Raw genomic sequence first — 24,640 nt, forward strand, 5'->3', positions numbered from 1 at the left:
CTTTTTCACAAATCCCGTGTCCCGCAAACCTTTGTGACCAAATGTACTTGGCTCTTACGGTGTACACGGTGGCAGATGCGCCAGACTTACACAGAGCGGTGGAATCAGAATGAAAGGAACATGAGGCATGTTCGTGCTGACATCTGTGACTGCTTATCGCGGACTGCATGCTCGATATCTGCAAGTGTCCAAATGCACGTGGTTCTGCGTGACGCCACTGTCTAATTTGAGTGCGTAAGTAACACGTGCACCCAAATCTCAAGCTCCTCGCGTAACATGCAGGCCATACAAAACTTAATGAAGTAATAGTTGGCGCATGCGCATTTCGAACCCGCTAAACACGCTGAACTAAATCTGTCTATTGTCTACGGTATCTACAAGTATGGCGGTTCTGCCCGGCGATTCAGTCAGCGTGGGAATCATGGATGCATAGATTTGCCTAAATTTTGTCCCAACGACTTTGTCGCTTTCCAAAGTTATCATAAAAATATATATGGCGCCATAGATGATATCGAAGCATGTTGCATGCGCATACGGTAGAGTACTATTGCCTTCATACGTTTAGAAAAAATATGATTGCTTGGAAACTTCAGCCAATAAAAGCTTATAAATATGCAAGAACGTCTGAAGCCACAAGCACGAAGATCAGACAAATCCATGTAGAGATAGAGAGAGATAAAAGAGATGAGAAAGGCAGAGAGGTTAACCGGTAGATAAATGTCTAGTTTGCTACCCTGCACTGGGGAAAGGGTAAGGGGAGACGGAAAGATCATTAAAGAGAAGAAAAAGAGCGCACAAACATGAAAATAGTGGAGAAGGAAAAGAAACCATCATTCCCATGATAGCTCAGAATTATTGTAGCAACATAATTTCTGCCAGTAATTTTAGCAGGAAACGCAATGGCACAGACGAAGGATTAAGCAGGGGTCGTCGTTTTGAATGTCGTCTTATTTTGTACGCTTTGTAGCGGCGACGGTGATGAATGAGATTCGCACTGCTATTTGGCCGGTGCAAGGTGCCTGTAGCTTCTATGTTCCTATAACACCGCGTTACCTTAAGGTGAGATGCACCTCAGAGGTTAATGCAGCTTTTTGCGCAGAAGAAGACGAGGACGAAGAAGAGGCTGAGACACACGAGCGCAGACTTACACTATTGTTTTATCCACACATATGGCGGAATCTGACACATCACGCGTGCGCCGTCCGCAGAAAATACCGCCGCCCGCAGAAACAATGTTGTAAGTCTGCGCTCGTACGTCTCAGCCTCTCCAATTCGGCCTCGTCTTGTGCGCAAAAAGCTGCATTCATGTCCTACCAACATGCCCAAACAGTCACCTTAGTGAGCCTCAAAGATCCACTTTTGTAAATAATAATGCTAACTGAAAGACACGTGTGCAGAATACAGAGCTTAATTTCCTATTTTCGAATATGTTCTTAGTTTCTCAATATTTTATCTGGGTATTTTTCTGCTTCCCCAAGAAGTGGGAAAAGTAGGTTCTCTGGTGCAAGGTTGGGGCTTAGCTTTAGGCCTACGAAAACGGTATAAACGATTCAGTGTAAGTAAGCTCGAAATTTATTTTATTTTCGCGCTAATATTTCACAAAAATAATTCTTAATCTTAATTATAGTTATTGAAAACATTGATGATTGCGTGTGACAAAAATTGCTGCATATTACAGAAAAACCTTGGTAATTGCATTCTGCAAGTCCTTGTTCATCAAGATTTGGCCGAGATTGAGTTACATTAAGAATGTGCACAAGTAGCAAAAACAGTGTAACATTGAAAAAAAGAGAAAAAAAGAATTGAAAGATTCTACGCATTTTTATTACTATTGCAGATGATAAATTTGCATCTGCCCAGAAGGTGGACTAGCTTTCCCAGGAAAAAAAAGCTTCCCACTTTTCCTTCTGCATGCGTGATAACCTCAGATCTCCCGCGAGCTTCCTGTAGTACTTCGTCGAAGACTTTGGGGCCCTTGTTGAACCACAGGAGTGCTCTATAAAGGGCCAAACCTCCAGAACAGTGTGTGATGCAAATATTGTTCTTGAGCACAGCAAAAAAAATATTGCTGTTGGGAATCTTGTTTTAATGCGGAGCATTATTTGACCGATAGGCTGTCAACTTTGGTAGCAAAAGCGTGACACTTTTCCCATAGGAATACATAGGGCTCCACAGAAAATGCATAGGCTTGCGCGGGCCAACTTGAATGTGGGAGTGGGTCAACCTAAATTTGGAGGTGATATGGGGTGGGCCAGCATAGGTTTGGGGGTGATTGGGAATGGGACAACGTAAATTTCAGGGTGATATGGGGGTGGACCATCCTAAATTTGGGGGTGCTATGGGTCGAGCTAACCTGAATTTGGGGTGATATGGTGGTGGGTCAACTTGAAATTTGGAGGTGGGCCGACTTATATTTCGGGGTGGGTCAACTGAAATTCGGGAAACAAAAGTAAAAGCTAAGTAACAGCCGAGCCCAAGAATGCTGCACATTAGGAGACAACTCCCTAAATTTCTGTAGCGTTTATTTCATAACATGAAATCTTGCTGTTGGGAGAGCAAGTCTTGTTTTATTGCGATAGCAATTATATGGACACACCAGGCGCATCTCTTCCGTCGCCGTCGCCTTGAGGTTCCGTATAAAGTCCAAGGACGATGAAATCGTCGTCGCGAGCTTTATTCTCTATGTGCGATGAAAGCGTGCGAGAGTGCGCCGGCGATCGCGGCTCAATCTCGCGCACGCAAGAGAGGAAAGCGGGGAGGTTCAGCGCGCCATTTTTCGTTGCGCGCGAATCATGGGGGAAGGGTAGAAAGGAAGGGGGCCGCGTTCGATTCCGGGCAGCCGCACGCGCCCGCCCGCGCCGCTGTAACTTGAAAGCTATCTGCGACGGGGACAAAATCCGCCGCGCGCTATGTTCTCGCAGCATGAAGGTCCATTCGCTCACTGCTGCTGCCGCGCTTCCTCACTCCAGCATTTTGATAGCGAGTTTCCGCGGCCACCTGATGAGATTTGTTCATGTTTTCTCGTACTTAATTCACACCATGTTTGTTAGTTTAATTGGTATGCCTATGTTTACAAGTCTATACGGACAATACAACTATTATCCTTACTTCATGTAGCTGTCCCCTAATTTGCTATCGCAATCGATGTTTCGCCTTTTGGGCGAAACTGCGACTTTTTTGGGGGGAGGCACAGCAACCAAATCTTGCTGTTGGGCGAGCAAATATTCTTTTGGGGCACAGAAACCAAACCTTGCTACCGGGAGAGCAAACCTTGTTTTGAGCATAGCAACCAAATCTTGCTGCATCGCAACCCAATCCTGCTGTTAGGAGAGCAAATCTTGTTTTTGGTCACAGCAACCAAATCATGCTGTTGGCAGAGCAAATCTCGTTCTTGGTGACAGCAACCAAATCATGCTGTTGGAGAGCAAGTCTAGTATATGGGCAGAGCAATCAGATCTTCTTGCTCGGAGAGCAAATCTTGTTTTAGGCACAGCAACCACATCTTGCTGCATGGAAAACAAATCCTGTTTTGGCGCACAGCAACTAAATATTGTTGCTGGGAGAGAAAATGTTTTTGGGAGCAGCAACCAAATCATTCTGTTGGGAGAGCAAATCTTTCTTTTGGGTACAGCAACCAAATTTTGCTGTTGGGAATCGCTGGGAGTGCAAATCTTGTTTTTGGGCACAGCAACCAAATCTTGCCGCTGCGAGTACAAATCTTGTTTTGGGCACAGCAACCAAATCATGCTGTTCAGACAGTAAATCTTGTTTTTGGGTACAGCAATCAAATCTTGTTATGTGAGAGCAAAACTTGTTTTGGGCACAGCAACCAAATCGTGTTATGTGAGAGCAAATCCTGTTTTGGGCAAAGCGACCAAGTCTTGTTACGGGAGAGCAAATCTTGTTTTGGGGCACAGCAACCAAATCATGCTGTTGGGAGAGCAAATCCTGTTTTTGGGCACAACAACCACATCATGCTGTTGGGAGAGCAAATGTTGTTTTTGGGCAGAGCAACCAAATCATGCTGTTGGAAGGCCAAATTTTCTGTTTGGGCACAGCAACCAAACCTTGTTACGGGAGAGAAAATCTTTTTGGGCACAGCAACCACATCATGCTGTTTGGAGAGCAAATCCTGTTTTTGGGCACAGCAACCGAATCTTGTTATGGGAGAGCAAATCTTGTTTTTGGGCACATCAACCAAATCTTGTTATGGGAGAGCAAATTTTTCTGGGCAGAGCAACCACATCATGCTTTTGGGAGAGCAAATGCTGTTTTAGCGCACAGCAACCAAATCTTGTTATGGGAGAGCAAATCTTGTTTTCGGACACAGCAACCACATCATGCTGTTGGGAGAGCAAATGCTGTTTTTGGGCACAGCAACCATATCATGCTGTTGGGAGAGCAAATCCTGTCTTTGGGCACAGCAACCAAATCTTGTTTTCGAGCACAGCAACTAAATCATGCTGTTGGAGGAGCAAACCTTGTTTTTGGGTACAGCAACCAAATCATGCTGTTGGGAGAGCAAATCCTGTTTTTGGGGACAGCAACCAAATCTTGTTATGGGGGAGCAAATGTTGTTTTTGGGCACAGCAACCCAATCATGCTGTTGGAAGAGCAAATCTAGTTTTTGGGCACAGGAACCAAATCTTGTTATGTGAGAGCAAATCCTGTGTTTGGGCACAGCGACCAAGTCTTGTTACGGGAGAGAAAATTTTGTTTTTGGGCACAGCAACCAAATCATGCTTTTGGGAGAGCAAATCCTGTTTTCGGGCACAGCAACGAAATCTTGTTATGGGAGGGCAAATCTTGTTTTTGGGCACAGCAACCAAATTATGCTGTTGGGAGAGCAAATCCTGTTTTTGGGCACAACAACCACATCATGCTGTTCGGAGAGCAAATGTTTTTGGGCAGAGCAACCAAATCTTGTTATGGGGGAGGAAATGTTGTTGTTGGGCACAGCAACCAAATCATGCTGTTGGAAGAGCAAATCTAGTTTTGGGCACAGCAACCAAATCTTGTTGTTGGGAGACTTAAATCCATTTTTGGTTTTGCTTTGAGCTCAGCTAGACTAGCTTTTCATCTGTCAGCCTCTCATAGGTAAAACATATGGCCTTCGCCTGAGCACTGTTGCCCTTAAAAAGGGCAACAGCGCCCTCGTCGCCCTCCGCTGAGATGGTTTGTGATCTCGGCATTCTAAAATAAGTTCCTCTGTTAGAGGTGTTTGGTCGAATCGCGCTATCGCGATTTCGAGTGATCGTCTTTTAAAATTGTAGCGAGGACAGTCACAGAGAACGTGTTGAAGTATCTCCTCGCTACCACAGTCATCACACGAGGCGTTCTCGGCCAATCCCTGAGCACTGATGAAAAATACACAATGAGCTGGTGCCGGCTTAGCTGCTAGTGCTTGCTTTTACTTACACCAGGAAAACTCACCATTTAGTCAAAACTCGCGGTTTTGATGCCGGTCTAGCATGACTGGAAAACTGAAGCCCCTACAGATACCATGCCTAATTTACAATCGTTTTTCACAGCCTCTTGTGTTGAGCCTTGATTTTTCTTTTTGAAAATTAAGATAGATTTTTTAAGCATGTTATTGCAACCTAAGTCTGGGGAAAATATTTTATAAAAGAAAATTACTATTTTTCAACTTATATCTGCACTTAAAGTCACAAGATGTCACATGATACCAGGAATGCTTTATTGTACACCCTGCCACGCTCTGCCGGGCTTTCTTGCTCTGCCATGGTTTATGGTTCTGAAGCCATAGAGTTTCCTACAAAAGTTACTAGGAGAAATCTGGCGCTAGTGTCTACGGGAGCTATGGCTCAACCAGCACAGGAATTATCGGTAATGCATGGATTTGCCTAACTTCGTCCAGTTTTGAAGCTTCGAATTACTTTGGTGGCTTTGAAAAGTTATTTTAAAGAAGGGTTGCGTGTTAGTGGGGCAACAATTTGCACTGATTGCAGTTGTGGACAGGGAATTATTCGCTTCACGTGTTAGTAGACATGTGAGTGTTTGAAAATTTTTAAAAATCAACCGCAGCAAACAACACTACAAGAACGTCTGAAATCACAAGAACGAAGGTTAGGTGTCACCCATAATTCTTGTGGTAACTGAGCGATCACAGCACCAGAGCTGCCGCCGTTGATATTATAGGCTAAAACTAAGTTTGAAATGCAGACAATGAAAGGTCGCCGAACGTCAAGTATTTATTGAAAAGAAAGAAATTGAGCTGAGACTATCGACAATGATTTTCAATGTAACAAGGCCTATATTTGTTGCAGTAAGGACATTTGGGTAACGTTTGTTGTTTCATTGCGTAATTCCGCAGAGAACAGAGTTGTTAATCAGTACTTCTGGAGAAGTGCTGGATCTCTTCCCTGCCGTCGCCACAGGGAGAGAGGGTGGCAGGAGAAGAGGGAGGTAATGCTTCCCGAACGCTCTCCCAAAGCTGCTAAACCTTCAGACGTCTCCGAAGCTTCGAGAGCATGTGCCGAGGGGCCTGGTTATTCACTCACACGCACGACGATGTTATGAAGGCACGTCTTCAACAAAGTGAAGTCTTATCTTCCCATTGCCCCCCATTTTTAATTTTCGTGGCCTCTTGAATAACCCCGGAAGTTCAATAAAATTTGAAAAAAAAGTAATTTTACCGTTGAAATGTCATATCTTAGAACTTAATGAGATCAACATTCCGGGCAAATTGGTAATCCATTACTCGAATGATATTGCGCAACAAAAGCGACACGGACGTAAGAGAGGACGACACACCCAAGCGCAAACTTTCAACTAAATTTATTGTACCACTGAAACCGATTTTATACATGTGAAGCAGTGTAGACCGCGCATGCGCTTACATGAAAATGAACTGCGCATTCATGTAACATATTCATGTTCCAGCACGCAGAAGTCAGTTGCCGATGCCCCTCCCGGCATACGCCATAAAGTAAGTGTTATACCTTACATGCACGGGATATCCCATAACTTGAAAAAGATGGCCCAAAGTGCGAATGTAAGAGTTGTTTTTTTCTGCTCCCAACAAGCTCGGCAGGCTTTGCAGGTTGACAGATCCAAATGCCGTCCCTTCCGATAAGTGCAGAAAGCATCACCGCAATAAGTTCGTCGGGTGTGTCCACCGGATAAGTTCGTCGGGTGTGTCCACCGGGTGGTTTACAACCTCCCGCTTTCATGTGGGAAGCAATATATCGGAAAAACTGGGCGTTGCCTCAATGATCCGCTCCGCGAACACAGCAACAATGTAAAAAATGGCTCCGGTGGTTTCTTGGCGATTCATTGTTGCGATCATAGCTGCAAACCTCTTGAGGACCCACTGCACGATTGTTTCCCGTGGCAGCACGCAGCTGATCCCTGAAAAATCTTAAGCGCAGATTATCACAAAACTGCGTGATAAGTGTGTTAGCTTCCATTCTCTGGCTCTCACAGAAAAAGAACTAAGTTTCTTGGAGGCGGCATCACATGACTCGTAACTATGTTACATGAATGCGCAGTTCATTTTCATCTAAGCGGATGCGCGGTCTACACTGCTTCACATGTATAAAATTGGTTTCAGTGGTACAATAAGCTTGGTTGAAAGTTTGCGCTTGGTGTGTCGTCCTCTGTTACGTCCGTGTCGTTTTTTGTTGCGCAATATCATTTGACTAATCTTAGAACTCACAACATTGCGAGAACCACGTTCGCATCGAAGGTGTTTTGTTTTTTTATCTTTAGTGATAGCTACCAACGCGCCTTTTGTGTTGGCGGCAAAATTCCGACCGCCAGCCACCGACCACGAAAACGTGCGAAATATCAGAACAAAGCTATTCGCTTTATAACTAAGGTTGCGCCTTATGTCAATCACAAGAACCCGACGAACTTGTTTTATGGGTACAATGTACCTGCTGTTTTCTCGTCTTTACGGAAATTGGCCCGTATGTTGAAGCTGCCGAAGCTGTCATTGTGTGGGAAAAGCCGTGCTAAGCCTTACGTTGCTTACACGTGATCGGCGCTTCGTAGAATTTGCAAAATTATCCCATTTCCATCCAACTGATGTAGCGACGCATCGGGCCTGCGCAGGAAAATAGGCCTGACCTGCGTATGTCGCTTGAGCGGGAATTCCCTGTTGGCCTCGATGAACGCCTTTGCCTCATCCGGCTCCAATAGCAGGAACCTGAAAGCATATACAGCCGTACCTCCGTAAGCATGCGTTTGCCGCATGGCACTTAGGCGTACGGGTGAAGCGTGCGCACTTACCTCTGAGAACGCGCCGTCAATCTGCCCATCCCGCCTTGGGATCTGCACATTTAATAGATGACGTTGAGAAAATGCTCCTCCTTCTTCTCGACGGGAGTTTGCCTTTTAACAATTGCATAGCCATTTAATGAAAAGTGAGACGCAAAAAATATAAAAAATAAAAATAAAAATTAAAAAGTGGCCACGGGTTGTGGCTTCTCATTTCCTGTATTTTTCTTTTGCGTTCGTTCACTTGGGTCTCTCCCTGAGCTCGAGCCTATAAAAAAATCGAATTTCATGAAATCTTCACTGTGCAAGCTTTGAAAGATCGGATTTATTTATTTTTATTTTATATAAGAAGCTGTTGGTATACACTGTGCGAAATCAAAGTCTGAACTGCGAGAATTCTTTCGACAGAGCGGTTCTTTCATTCTTTATTGAGTTTCCATGATCCCTGGAGTCTTCGTGTTTCTATGCTTCTTCTATCTGCGATCGCAAGTGTTAGAATACGGCACGCAAGAGGGAAGTCATTTGCCACAATCCTAGAACTTATATTTTGTCAACTCCCAGGAACATTTGTTTTGTCGGTGAAATTTATAAATGATGTCACTACTTTTGTTTTGTGATGTTTGCTTCTGTTATTATCATTGTTTCGAGCACAACCTTTATGTCAGAGAAGAGGAGTGTCCGGCGCCACCTACAGGCAGCGAAATATACTTAAATACAGTTAATAACTAATTATTCAGATCCAACGCACATCTTTGAATTTGCATGAAGCGGTTAAGGAAATGCTATGAAGCTGCCCATTTCATTCCTGCCTGTTTGGCGTAAAGGAAACTGGGGAGCGCATATGTGCTCTCGCGCACCCGTGCTATGCGCAGTGTGACACATGCGGCGGCAACCTCAAAGGGCCAGTCGGGTTTGGCACGAGAGTTGTGCAATGGCGGCCTAATGGTCAGAGCATCGGGCTGCTGTGCTGGAAGACAGAGGTACCATCGGGCACGTAACTTTTCTTTTTTTTTTTTTTTCAAGTGTGAGCTATTTTGCAAGACAGCAGCACCCAGCAGCCACTGTCAGGAAAATTCGGGAGAGTTTGCAAAGAAAGCTTTGCTGTAGGAAACCTGCGAGGCTGGCATACTATGGTCTATGGAAAGAAAGTGGGCTGCACTAGCGAAGTCTGCTTACGTGGCTGACACATGCGTAAAACGTTGTGTGTCAGTGCCATCGCTCCGAATGGCTGAGCGAAGCATTGGGCAGGTTTTAGCACGTAAGCGATGCGACGGCTACTCTAGCGGCAGACTGGGCGAGCTTCGGTGCGTTAATTCACTGCGGCCGCACAAAGAGGACAAGAAGGAACTCGTCGCCAACGACGCAGACACTCACCGCAGAGCCTCGAGGGCGTCCCTGAGGGCGTCCGGATCGGCCGGATCCTGCGCGACAGCGAGGAAGTCACTGAGTAACGAGGGTGCGTGGGTTTAGATCGAGCGCTTCCGAATTCGGCATGGCGAAGAAAACAGTCACTGGGTCATCCGTGGTCAAATGGGTAGCGCATGGGGTTGATGTGACGAGGGAACAGGGTTCGAAACACACAGTCGGACCAACTTGGGTGGCTGAGTATGTGGCGATGTGTATATATGTGCCACTCCTCAATGAACTCCTTTCCCACAGATATGGGTCACTGTAGAGGCGGGATAGGGTATGTACCGCTGTTCAATGAAACTCTTTCACACCGACTTGGAGCACTAGGTATATTCCACTCGATTGGTGCTGATATTCAATGAACATCTTTGATTCCAACTTGATTCACTGGGCATGTACTGGTACTCGAGTATGAGCGGACAGTACATGGTGCTACAAATAACAGCGCGCAACCGGACAAGAATTGAGGCACGAAGGCAAGCGTTTCTCTTCCTTTTTTCTTGTCCGGTTGCACGCTGTGATTTGTAGTACCAGGGAACACCGACTATCCCAGTTTAATGCCGTGGGGTCAAGGTATATGTTGGTCTAGTTGTGTACCTGGTGCTTGGACCAGGCCTCCTTTTCTTCCTCGTCCGCGGCCGTGTGGGGCAGGCTGAACTTGTAGAAGGGCCGCAGGTTGCGGTACACGTACAGGCAGGAGCCCGCTGCCACGGCAACGGACGGAGGCTGCCCCGGTGGGGCGGACTCTGCACGGTGTCCAGGCCAGTCTCTAGTGAGATTGGGCCACTTGGTGTATGTCATGTGTGTACTATATATGTGTGCGCCGCGTTATAAGGGGCGCAACGATGGGTGAGAGAGGATGAGACACGATATATAGGGACACAAGTTCAATGACACTTCATATACAGCTGCTCGTCCTTTTCATCCTCGGTGTTGCCTTCCGTGGGGAAAGCAGTGTACTAAACCGATCGAATCAAGATGCAAGTTGTCACCACCGTTGAGTACAGCGGTGAGTCTGGCGTAGTAACAAATGAGCGATCTCAATGTGACCTTCGTAGTTTCGATATCTAACCCTGAGGCCGTGGACCTCAATTACTGCTATAATTAACGGTTATGAGTATGATGTTCTCACGGAAGGCAAATCAACAAAATGGCGAACTGGGCGAGTTGGTTGGCGAGACTACTGGACAACACAGAAATGGTTTGTCTTTGTTCTTCAGTCGTCTATGCCCCTGACCACGAATTCACGGAACGCACCTGCACGACCCCTTCGTAACATTCTGGTTGTCATAGCAGTGGTGGGAGGGCAACTTGGCTCAATATGTGCCGTTTGTGACAGTCCAAGACGTCGACGCACCCGTTCGAAAGGCAGCCAGTCCGCATGGCAGCGCGGCTAGGGCCTGCTCGCCTTGCTGCTGCTGGCGTCCCCCACGGAAAAGGCGCAGGCGTCCTCCGTTGCGCAGGTCGGCCACCAGAAGCCTCTGATCGCCGTCGGCCAGCACGTCAGCCGTGCACAGGCCTCCCGGAAGGGCGTACAGCGACGCGTACGGGTCGTGGTGGGCGCGCAGCCAGGCGCCGCCGTTGCTTCCGCCGCCACTGCGAGCCCGCCAGGGTGAGCTAGTGTTCAGACACTTATGGGTACAGCGCAAACAACAGGCGTACAATGGCTGACACCCGACAGTTTTACGGAAGGTAGCACGAAACAGTGAACGAGGTACGATAAATTGTTAGTCATAAGTCAGTCCCACGTCGTTGCATGCAAGCTCTTCGTCGGTTGTTTCCGCGCTTTCCCCTGGTATGTGTCTCGCGGTCATGCAGTGGTGGTTTACTATATCATGAAATTCTGGACGCATAGGCCACTGAAGAGCAGACTGTTCCTAACCGCAACAATAAACTCTCGCCGCTAAGAAATTTCAGAAAGAAACGAAGGCGGAAATGAAAAATAGCCGTTGAACAAAGCGTCGCATAACTCCGGCACAGCCTGCTGTACTACATGGAGGCTACGTATATCAGCGCGTGATTTGTCGGCAGCACGACAGCGTCCAGTCACAAAACGTGTTACCGTAACAGTCGCTATCTGTAGACTCACTATACGATAAGCAAATATCCTGTCCAAATGCTCCGTAACAATATATATATATATATATATATATATATATATATATTGCACCAAGCGAAGATTAAACTACGTCAATACAAATATTACATCTAAGACATTCACAGCACATATATCCAAAGAACGCTGAAAACATTGGTACAAGTTTGCATGACTGCGCCCTAAGACCGATCGTTTGTGTTTTAAGGAGCCTGCATAAGGTCACTCTATTCAGAAAGTCGCAATGGGCTGTGACAGCGTGTCCTTGTCCTAGCACGACCACAGACCAACAGGGTAAGCGCGGTGAGTAATGTTTCAGAGCTAAAAAGAAGAAGCCTTATCTGCGTGTCAGTAGCATGGGAATAAGAAGGCGCAGAAGGCTTAATAAAACTTCGTTTAGCTGGTGTTACATATACGTATGAATTCAATCAATGGAATCGGGTGCCCCCTGACCTGATGGCGTTGTTTCTGGATTTACAGGGCCCATGTTCTACTGATTGATGTGGTTGTATTTATTTAGGTGCTTGTCTATAACGAAGTTTGCAGTTACTTTGTTAGTTCTATTAGTTACACTCACTCAACCGAATAATTTTATGCAACATACTCATATTTACAGAACTGGGCTTCTCCACAATAGATGTTTTATTGTGAAAAAGCCAGCTTTCAAGGACGCATTCCGGGCAGCCACGGACATTGGCAAATCTTTTTAGCGCAAGTCGCAGGTACCGTGATGTAAGTTCGGTATAATGCCTGGAACAGCTTTCATTGGTTATCATTAGATAACCGGTGGCTCGAGAAATTAGCTACACAGAATTGTGCGCAGCGCTATCCGAACGTTATAGAGAGAGAGAACGATAAACTTTATTTCATAACGACTCTTTGTTCGAGTCGCCGCTAATGGAGTCCACCACTCACGTCAAGCACACAATACGATCAAAGCAAATGGACTCACCATTACCATCAAGCCCAGTACGTTAGAGAGCCCTAGTGTGTTACCGTATCCTAACAGCAGGGAATACGATAAGGTTTCCGCCCCGCAGTACTCGGAGGGACACACTCGCCGAAGGCCAATGAAGTTTCCTTGACATTAACCGACAACAGTGCTTGCGAGGTACTTAGCCATTTCTACTCAGTTCTTACCGCTTTATTTCTGTTTATATTATTTTTTATTGTGAGATAAAATGGTGCTTTTCCCTTCTTTTATTTGATTCCTCAGTTTTTTGTACATGTTACGTCTTTTCAATTCAACCTCGCTCTTTGGTTTCGCATAAAACAGAGACGTAGCGCTTTGTGGAATCGTCGTCTTTACGTATTCTTATACGTCTCCTCGAAGCTATCGTGTCACGTAACATGTGTCAAATCTGCCACGCGCTGATTTTCTTTCTTATTTCTCTTTAAGTAACACTTTGTGAAGTGCGAGCGTTATGTACGGCATAAAGGTTGACGCACGGCGCCGCGAGGACCGATGGCAATACATTTCAAGTATTCGAGGTAATGTTGGAACGAGGTCATCGTGCTTAGACAGCGCGACAGACTACATACGAAGGCAGTCGGACAAATCACGTTGAGCGCCCTTCGTCTGTCGCGCAGGTAAACTGCGACTAGTGGAATCCAATTCGTCCAACCTTCGGTTCCGCCGCAAGAAGGTCACATATCTATTTTTTTTTTCTTTTTTCGAAAACCGTTTTTTGGATAAGCAGAGTCTCTCTGCAATGCGCATGATGGGCACACGCTCGTAACGCAGCGCGAATTTGTCACTTGCGCATTCCCTTCGACGTTGTATTTCGCGTGTCACCTGCAGCGATCAAGAAATGCACCCTCGTCGACTTCTCACCTCGACGCTGACGCGTTGCTGCTCATGTCCATCCACTTCTGACGCCGCTACCTCGAAAGCAGTGAGCGGCGGAGAGCAAACACATACACGCGCGTCGCCGTGGCAACAGCCGTCGCGTTTGTGCCCCGGAAGATGGCGGCAGCTGCATCGATGCCTTACGGAGGCCCCTCCGCAGCACACGCAGCGCTGACCCGAGAAAGGCGCGAAGGCATCATTTTTGAAACCGCTTTTGTTTGCGAGCTTCACGAGCGAAACGTAGCATAACGAGGCGCCCCTTTTATGTGAGCTTGTCTTCTGTATCGGTAACACCATTCCGCTTCTTACAGTGGCCTACTCGTGGCAGCGAACATTGCTTACATGACGAACTGCAATGTTCATTTAGACAATTAGGCTCGGGCGATCCCTTGTACAGTATACAGCATATTTCCTTCAGGCCTTCTCAAAATTTAAACCACTGTGCAGTTTCGGAAACTTAAACGCTACAAGCTAATTAAATTCTACTTTTCGAAATAAAGTAGGAAGCGACTACGAAAGTATTCATCCCATATTTGAAATCGCGTGCATGAGTCTTGCTGTCAGGTTTCGTGAAAACTGGCACCAATTCGATTTATACCGTTTTGTCCTCAAAGACAGCGAAAATAACTCGCGAAGGGCGATGCGAATGCTGCGAGTCAACATGAAAATTCAGGATGCAGCGTCAACATGCCAAATACCCACCCTAATGGCCTAGTGGCTATGGTGTCGCGCTGCTAAGCACGAGGTCGCGGGATCAAATCCCGGCCACGGCGGCCTCATTTCGATTCTTTAACGTGCACCAAATGCACGGTACACGAACGTTTTCGCCCTTCCATGGTGGCGAAATGCAAAAACACTCGTATGTACCGTGCATTGGGTGCACGTTAAAGAACCTCAGGTGGCCAAAATTAATCCGTAGTCCCTCACTACGGCGGGCATCATTATTAGATCGTGGTTGTGGCACGTAAAACCCGCAGAATTTAATTAACTTAATTAATTAATCAACATGCCGATCTGCCACGCTATGTTACACTTTCAAATGTGTGTTTAGGATGGATGGATGGATGGATGGATAGATAGATAGATGGATGCATGGCTAGATAGATAGATAGATAGATAGATAGATAGATAGATAGATAGATAGATAGATAGATAGATAGATAGATAGATAGATAGATAGATAGATAGATAGATAGATAGATAGATAGATAGATAGATAGATAGATAGATAGATAGATAGATATTTTTAAACAAGATGGTTTTTCATGTTCGTAACATACCAATCGGTAACAGCAACCGACTTCAATAGCGCTTATGTCCCTGAACTGCCTGCGGGTCTAAAGGTGTTAACAAATTCCCGCTGATTATCTCTTGCCACATTCACTTTAGAGTGCGTGTTGCAATTGTGGAGTAAATGTCGGTTAGGGTTCACGCATCTGCATATCGTAGAAATCCTGGAGCTAGCACCAGTTTCAATATATTTTCGTCTCCACGCGGCGCCATGAAACGCATGCCAATTCACGATTTGTCCCGAAGCGCTTAAGGTATACGACTGTTACGGAAGGCTTCTGGAATGCCAATGCACTTCGCCGTAAGTTTGCCGGCGGGAACACGCAGCTAATCGCGAGAGAGTTCAGATTAAGACGGGCATTTCGCCGAGTTGATAAAACATATTGACAAACATGTCAAGCCCACAAACAATCGCTTTATTTGTTTGTTTGTTTGTTTGTTTGTTTGTTTGTTTGTTTGTTTGTTTATACTGCGATATCATATAAGAGCTTTCCCAGTGGTGATTTAGCAAAACTAGAAAAAAAAATAACAATAAGTACTACAAAGTACAATAGCTCTTGCTCAGACGAAAAACGAAAAAAAAAACATCTATTGAAGTCCAACGTAGATGACGGAATGTATATGTGAAGCGAAGCGGGTAATTAAATGCTATGTAATTACAAGCGATGCTAACAATTGTATTCGTTTTATTATATGCAACGTGTAATATTATGCAACGTTTATGTTTATGCACCGCAAAGGTCCCAACTTTTGTACTCATGCAGAATTTATGTTTATGCAATACGCTACTAACAGACTATGCTGAAATGCAAACATCAAGTGCGGCGGACGTACCGAGTGAGACGTCAGCGCAGCGATGTCACGAGGTCGAAAGCGATGAATGATGCTTCTTGTCGAGAGAAGAATGGCGATGACAGGTGTATGCACGGAGAAGTACGCGGCACATATGCTGCAGTTACGTTTAACGGTGACCGTGTTATACATCTTGTGTGACAGTGACGCATACACATTCTAGAGGATTGCCAAGGAGGAGCGCATTTACCCAGTGGGCCAAAAATAATGCTCATATAGCCCAGGTATACGAAATTCAAGTAGCTCAATACCGTCGAATAACATGCACTATTCCATTAAGAGGTGCGCATGCTTCAGAGATACTTTTCAGAAAAGAACATCACTAAGAATTAGGACGCTGCGCTGGCTGAAAAATTATTTAGCTTTGCAACAAACGTGGCGGTGCCGACGTGGACGCGGCCCGCCTCGGTCTGAAAAGACCGGGCTTCAGGACACTAATAAAGTTTTGTGAATGAATGTGAATGAATGAATGCAACAAACGTTTATATACGCTAAGAAGCTTCGTTAATGACATAAAAGCACAGGCATGAGGATGTCAGACCCAACGACGGATGCGCGTGGGAAGTGCGCGTGTTGGCAGGTTTAAAGACATGTAGGTATACGGCACTCTCTTGTCATTTAATAAAACAAATGGTGCATTGAAACATTCTTCTTTTAGTTTTGATACACGGTAGACTTCGATTACTTCCCGGGTCACATGGATTCTGTTTTCACTAGCACATCGCACTTGTCAAGTATTGGCCGGTAACCGCCCTCCTTACATTGAAAACCGAGATAGACATTCGGTGCTCCTGTCACATTGTCCGGTGGCGTTAGCGAAGCCTCTCCGTTTGGTCCACGTATACATTTTCACATGATAAAGGAATAGCATAAACCATGTTGCCGACAAAATGGACAAACCAGTCAAAGTTTATGATTGGTTTATTACTGCATGTGAATCCATGCGTTGATAGGTTGTTAAATTTGTTACGTGCCTCGAGAACTTGTTCGGCGTCGTGAGAACAACTCTAACATTCACACTGTGGCATATCCGCGTAAAACTGTGAGAAAAATTCATGATATTGCGAGTACGGTATCGCTTTAGAATTAATTACTACTTTTCGGGATTTTTCTTTCTACTCGCATGCTCATTTCCTGCCTTTGACGAATCTTCCTAGCGTACACTGCAAAATAGTTTACACCGCTTAAAAGCGAAAAATTTTGTAAATCTGTCGATAACGTGTGGGTAATAGACGGATTTACATAATTTTGCGCACTTAAGGGTGTGTTATATTACAGTGTACATAGATGTTTGTCTGTCGCAAAAGTGAACCATTTGTAAGCGCAGCGCGTCATATTTCTATGCACTCTCGCTTCGTGCTCGTCCGGAGCCGTTTCTGCCTGGAAATGAATAATATATTAGCCGATGATTTCGCGCATAGATACACCTATGAGACATTATATGTGCAGGTTTTATATCGTGATTTATTAGATTAAGTGGAAGAGAGATGGGGGCGTTCTCTGGCATTATACTTTGTCGGTCAAAATTCTGTGCTTTGTGTGCCCGAGCATCCCAGAGTAGCGATCGACCAAGAAGCCACTCGAAAGGCCTTTATCAGGCAAGTCTACAGTTTGAAACACTTACGTAGTACTGTAGATATTATATGCACGTTAAAAAAAGTCAGGGAACCTAGATTATTCCGGAGCCCTCCGATACGACGTCCCTCATTTACCGACTGTGCACTTTGTCTCTAAAACGCTCACGTCTAAAACAGAGATCATTGCCTGTGTTAATCGTTTGTGAAACGTATCACAAAATGCCAAACTTTATGCTACCAGGCAAGAAAGGAGAATGGGCTTTAATGAATGGGATGGCTGTGGCTTAAGCAGGGGTGAGGGTCAACGGTGGGCATAATAATATAAACAGAGATATTAAAAAAAACGATTTCCCCGCAGTTTTCCTATTTAGAAATCACACCCGAATTTTACCCCCGGCATTCCAAAAAATATAAAGCCCGAGAAGCGAGGGCTCTGTTTATATTTAATAATATCATCATCATCATCATCATCATCATCAGCCTGGTTACGCCCACTGCAGGGCAAAGGCCTCTCCCATACTTCTCCAACAACCCCGGTCATGTACTAATTGTGGCCATGCCGTCCCTGCAAACTTCTTAATCTCATCCGCCCACCTGACTTTCTGCCGCCCCCTGCTACGCTTCCCTTCCCTAATAATATAGTTAAATAATAGTTAATATAGTTAAAATAGTTAATATAGTTAATATAGTTAAAAAAAAACCGAGGACACCTAAGCACTTCTTGTGAGTTGTGAATGCAAAAGCACTAAGGCCGCTGAGCGGTCGTTCAAGTTTTGCGCTGCGAGTAGTGTGCCACATACCGGTATACGTGCTGCCCGAGCCACCAGGCAGCAAGCAGCCTGCGGTGCTAACGCCGCACACGCCGTCGCGCCGCCGTACCTGCTCCGTTGAGGCGCGCGTGCTGTAACGTGCTATAACGTGCTATATGGCGTGCTAGAACGTGCTATAATATGAGCAATCGTATAACGCACGAGAATAGAGAAGGAGAGAAATCACTTTATTTTACGAAAATTAAACAAAGAAGGCGCCGTGCCCTCGGTCCAGTGCGTCGCTTGTGGCGCGGTTCAGCGCAAGGCCAATGAAGTCCGCAAAAGAACCGGTGGCGGCCGCGGTGGGACACTCTGCGGAATGTGTTCTGTTTTGCTGCTATTGGTCCCTCGGATTTCTATTAATTTTTTTGAAATATCACTCACACCGTGGACAATGTTTTGGTTTGTCTGAGGGGATGTAAGATACGCAATAAAAGATAATTGTCTTTAAGACAGCGATGGTGAATGGTAGTCTAATTCTCATAAATGGCAGACATACCAAAATTGCAACGAATTTGAAGCGTCGTCGCAAAACCCAACAAGCCTCTAACACCTCACTCTCCAAACGCAAGAGCTAGACTGGCCAGACCCATAAGCCTTATTTTGCCTTTAAATTACAAAGAAAAAGATCTCCTGTAGTATGTATATAAAGCGGTATACACTGTTCTGAAGAAGCTGCCATCAGAAACGAACAGGTGCATATTGTCATGGGAGGATTGATTGATTGATTGATTGATTGATTGATTGATTGATTGATTGATTGATTGATTGATTGATTGTGCTCGATGTCCGAAAGCAGAACATTATGTATAAGAGAGTTCCCAAGCATGACTCATGGATTCGTTTATTAAGATGGGGCTCCTTAACGTGCAGCTAAATACAAAGTAACGCAAACGTTTTTGCATTCCACTCCCACAGGAATGTTGCCACCAGGGCCAGATATCAAACCCGCGTCATCGGGCACTCGGCAGTAGGACGTCGTCTATTTCCACTTATCCACTGCAGTAGCTTGTAAAACTAATAATTCTGGCCAAAGTAGCAAGTGTGGAAACATTCAAAAACTTTGGCAGCTGCGGTGGCCACGACCTGCAGATAATAGCTCAATTTTCTGCAACCTGGCATGTTAAATGCTTTTTTTTTCGGTATTCACCTTGTTGGGCACGCGTCCGTCGCTGCCTCGCTGCATGCCATTTCTGTTGATTTGAGGGCTCCGAATTATTCTTTGTGTCTCGCATGTAGAAAGTTCTCAATATAAGTGCTTAGCTTGTCTCGAATCTTCACCTATCTCCAGTTTCCTTAAATGTGTCGAATGCGAAAATGAATGACGCGAAGGTAAATGCTCAGAAGTGAATGCACCATCATTCAAGGCGAATACAGAGTTCCTGAAGACCGCATGTAAATGTCCCACTTGCTCAACTGCGGAGCTCAAAGGAGCGAAAGCCACGAAGCCTATATAGTCTATAGATGTTGATGCCTGGAAGCACTGGCCAGCATCAATACGAAGCTCAAATCCTTGGGCCCCTTATCAAGAAATGTAGATGGGACTGAGTCTGCTATAGGTTGGGACGTCGTCAAAGCATGATGAAATCTTGGAGGCAGTGAAAAGACGGGACGAACGCTTTGGGATGCTTGAAAAGAATGAAGGCAACGAGGAAGTCGCAAAGATCAGACTGGCTGTAAACGATCTCTAGTGACGAAGCAGACGCCTCAACTATGAAATTCATGGGCTCCCAAGAAGAGACCATGGAAACGTTTTGGCTACCGTAAATGAGGTCGCTCGCAGAATGAAAGTATTCGATCTCACAGTCGACTCTCGATTGTAGAGTCGTTGATCGAGTACTCAATCGTACAGTCGGCGGTTATGTATAGGCTCTCCGCGGTAAGCAACCTGGAATAATTGTACGTTTCCCTCACCAAAAAGAGTGGGACCAATGGCTTTCACTGAGCAAGCTCCTAAGAAATGAAGTTCTGTGTTTATTCCAAAAAATCTGACTAAGACAAACATAGAGTTGTTCGCAGCTAAACGATGGGCTTGGTATAGTGGGTTTAAATATGCATGGTATATAAGGATGGCGAAGTCCTGCTCCCCAAGGCATATGACTCATTATTCATTTTAAGCACGGTAGAGGATCTTGCAAAACTAGCGTAATGTTTAGTTGTTTGGTTTGCTGGGCCATTTGGTGCATGATGACAGTATAGGGGGTTCCAGCAACTACAGACGCGAGCACAACAGAAATGCACGGGACAACGCTGGATCGTCCTGTGCATTTTTGTTTCTTGTGTTCACGTCTGTACTTGCTGGAACCCCCTATACTGTCACTATACTAGCGCAATGTAATCGAGGAATTATATGCTTTATCATATTATTATTCTTTATTAATGGATCATGAATGTTTGAAACCATGTTATTTGTATCCACTTATTAAAGACCGATTAGCATCACCCCTCGCAACCTTGCACCTCAACATGCAGTCTGCTTGGAAAAGAAGCTGAGGACTTTGTTGCAATCATTGAACAATTCCTGTTCTATTTTATTTTAATTAATTACAAGGTAAACTAATAAAAATTAAATTCTGGGGCTTTATGCGCCAGAACCATGTTATAATTACGAGGCACGCCATACCGGTAGTCTCAGGGTTAATATTGACCGTCTGGCGTTCTTTAGCATGCCCCCAATACGCGGTACACGGACATTCTTGCATTTCGCCCCCACCAAAAACGTGGTTCACTAGCAGGGACAATGGCATGCGATTTGCGTGCTATACACCTTTCTATGTAAGCATGGAATTCTAGTCGATTACGAGCCCGATATTGTGGCCATCACGGAAACATGGCTATCACCCGCTATATTCGACCACGAGATTGCCCCGCCAAACTACACAATCATCCGAAAAGACCGACCTTCACGAGGTGGAGGAGTGGCATTACTGATAAAAAACTGTCTTCGCTTTGTCCTTCTTCCCGAGGTAAACAACGCTGAAGCCGTTTTCTGCAAACTTTTGTGCGACGGGACGTCAATCGTAACCGGTTGCGTTTATCGGAGCCCTTCCTCTGACAGTGCATGCCTTTCAGCAATACAAAAATATATGCAGCGTCATGTCCATCAATCCAGGATTATTCTTGCGGGCGACTTTAACCTAGCTGACATAGACTGGTCCACAATGCATCATGCGTCAGAAGCCTCCGAAGTGCTAATAGACTTAATGCTAAATTTTAACCTACATCAACTTGTCACTCGTCCTACCCGCGTTCAAGGCTCAACGAAAAATATCCTCGACCTCATATTTCTTAGCAACCATTTTACTACAAGTCAAGCACAAATAGACATTATTGAAGGAATATCTGATCACAGTATACCTATGTGTACATTCCAGCTTGATCATTGTATTACTACCCAGTCTACACTAAAAAGCTTTTTTAACTTTCATAAAGCAGATGACGCCAGCATACTAACTTATCTGTCGCATGAATTCGATTCCTTTTCAGAAAAAGCATCTCGGGAATCTACTGATGTAGATGCATTGTGGCTACATTTTAAGAGCATTGTCCTGCACTGTATAACTAATTATATTCCTATGCAAAAGAAAAAACAGCACCTTAAGAATCCATGGATCACACGCGAAATCATCCATGCTAAACGGCGCGCAAATCGGCTTCGTAAGGCGAACAAGGATAACCCAAAACCATCTACAACCTTGAAGTTAAAATCTGCAGTTATGCATCTCAAGCAGAAACTAAAAGATTCGAAACAATATTACTACAGTGTCACTCTTGCTAACTTCCTAAAAGATAACCCACAAAGATTCTGGAAACATCTGCGCAGTACCGAGCAGACAACAACCAAACTAACTGAAGAAGAAAAAAGTGCAACGGCAAACAAATATAACAATTTCTTCAAATCAGTCTTCACGGAAGACAATGGTACACTCCCCCCTCTTCCACCATCCTGTACGTCAGTGCTTGATCGGTTAATAATAACGGACGCCGGAATCCACAATCTTCTCCTCAACATTGACCCTAAGAAATCAATCGGGCCTGACGAAATTCCAAACGAATTCCTAAAAAAATATGCTGAGTGGTGCAGTAGATATCTGGGACACATTTTTCGTAAATCACTAGCAACTTCTAATCTACCACATGACTGGAAAAAGGCTAAAATAATACCGATCCACAAGAAAGGAGACAAAAATAATGTTGCCAATTTCAGACCCATATCTCTCACCAGCACTTCATGCAAAATACTAGAACACATCATTCTAAAACACATGACAGTATTTCTAGAACGTGAAAACATCCTATCGCCTCACCAGCATGGTTTTCGATCTGGCTTATCAACCATCACTCAACTAACAGAGGTAGTTCATGACCTTGCTCTTAGTATTAATAATCGTTCTCAAATTGACATGATTTTACTTGACTTATCTAAAGCTTTTGATTGCGTGAGTCATACTAAGCTAATTGCAAAAGTGGAGCATGCCATCGGGAAAGGAGAGGTTTCTGCTTGGATAGCAGCTTTTCTAACACACCGCTCACAATTTGTTATGTTTGACCACATGCCATCTAATGTCGTTCCTGTCACATCTGGAGTACCACAAGGCTCGGTACTCGGGCCGCTGTTATTTCTGATCTTTATTAACGATATTACCAATAATATAGGATGCAAAATCAAACTCTTCGCGGATGACTGCGTAATATACAAAGAAATTAACAGCTATAACGACCATCTCGATCTTTCTGATTCCCTTAACACGCTGACCGAGTGGTGTTCCCAGTGGCAAATGTCTATTAACGTCAATAAATCAGTGGCAATGACAATAACAAGAAAAAAGCAACCCTCTCATTTCACCTATATCGTTAATGGCACGCCTCTTTCCATGGTTGAGCAACAGAAATATTTAGGGATAACGCTGACATCAAACCTCAATTGGGAAACACACATTACTAATATTACAACTACTGCACTACGAAAGCTATTTTATCTAAAAAGACGCCTAAAGATCGCTCCAACGAACATTAAGCTTCTGGCCTACAAAACATTTGTGAGACCTATTTTAGAATACGCTAACACAATTTGGTTTCCTTACACAGCAACTAACATAGCTAAACTTGAAGCTGTACAAAGAAAAGCCGCAAGGTTCATTCATAGCAAATATCGTTCTACTGACTCACCTTCACGTCTCTTAGCTTCCTCAGGCCTCAACACATTATCCACGAGAGCGAAACAAGGTCGACTAAAATTTCTGTTTCAAATGCTGCACCGTCACTATAAAATTGATATCACCCGGTACATTTCATATTCGCAATCTAGGATAACACGGCATCAACACGAACATACGCTAACCGAGTATTCCTTTTCTAATGACTCATTCAGGTACTCATTCTTTCCTCGAGTAATCAGAGAATGGAATGAACTTAACTCGTCATTAACAGCGACAAATTCTTTATCCCTGTTCGTTTCACAACTGGAGCTTATCACAAGAGATTATTAACGATTTCTCATCTAACAACTAACAGTGCTTAGAAAAAAAAAATATGTATACACTTGTTTTTTTCCAAATACTTCACGTTTTTGCTTTGACTATATGCCCCGGTTGTTGTTCATTTTATTCTCCTCTTTTTAGTGTTCTGTTGTATAGCTTATCTACCTTATCCTTTGTATTTTTGTTGAATATTGTTACTTTTTCATTCTTTGTGTAACTCGCACATGTATTTATGTCGGGAAAAGAAATGTTCATGCCCGTCTGCTAGGCTCTCGGCTGAGAGCGGCAGTATTGTAAAATAAATAAATAAATAAATAAATGGAATGTGAACGAGGAGGAGGCGTTTCTTTATACGTGAAGTGTTAAATTGATTATGAAGTTATGACATTACCTACGCCGCATTTTGACATGGTATGTGCATTAAGTGTAAGAACTTTGCTTTTTATATTTTGCACACTCCCTGATGGTCATCTGGGGCTTTTTTTTACATCTACTTTTTTTTTGCAAATCAGGACACTTATACCGCACGTCGTATTCGGTGGCAATATAAATATTGATACCCTGTCTAACCCTGCCAAGCAAAACGATCTGTTAATATTAGTTAAGTCTAATTTTATTTACAACGCCGTTAAAACTCCTACGCGCAATACTTAAATTGCAAAACTGCTATTGGCCTGCCTGTTCATAATAAATTTGCCGTATGAGTATTTATTGAATGGAGCAATAAGTGCCGCGGTTAGTGACCACGTTCCAACATTTTTAATTATTGAAGATGATATTAAGCTTGTGAAAGAAATGCCTGAAAATCTTTATTATTCAGTACATCACACCACAAAACCTAGCTCAGTTTAGAAGTGAAATTGCAACCATAAAATGGTTCTACCTCTTGTCTTTCTCTTCATCAAATAAGGTATATGAGGGCTTCATTGAATTAACACGGCTAGATGGGCGAATTGGTGATTGAAGATGTTCCAGAGGGTGGGCAGCGCAACCCGGACGTAAGACAAGAGGAAGTACACGATGAGAGCTACAAGCGA

The 24,640-nt window shown here is 44.4% G+C and overlaps 1 protein-coding gene across 1 annotated transcript in view; it reads right to left on the minus strand.

The window, feature by feature from the left end:
* BBS1 (Bardet-Biedl syndrome 1) overlaps positions 1-13,606 on the minus strand; it is a 37,311-nt gene extending 23,705 nt beyond the window's left edge. The window contains exons 1-6 of the mRNA XM_075675447.1: positions 13,581-13,606; positions 11,009-11,247; positions 10,249-10,397; positions 9,616-9,662; positions 8,254-8,295; positions 8,092-8,170 (exon numbers count right to left, since the gene is read on the minus strand). Of these exons, the coding sequence (XP_075531562.1) occupies positions 8,092-8,170; positions 8,254-8,295; positions 9,616-9,662; positions 10,249-10,397; positions 11,009-11,247; positions 13,581-13,606 (582 nt within the window). The remainder of the gene's footprint in view (positions 1-8,091; positions 8,171-8,253; positions 8,296-9,615; positions 9,663-10,248; positions 10,398-11,008; positions 11,248-13,580) is intronic.
* Between the last annotated feature and the right edge of the window lie 11,034 nt (positions 13,607-24,640).

Source organism: Dermacentor variabilis, chromosome 11 (assembly GCF_050947875.1).
Source record: "Dermacentor variabilis isolate Ectoservices chromosome 11, ASM5094787v1, whole genome shotgun sequence".
NCBI lineage: Eukaryota > Metazoa > Arthropoda > Arachnida > Ixodida > Ixodidae > Dermacentor > Dermacentor variabilis.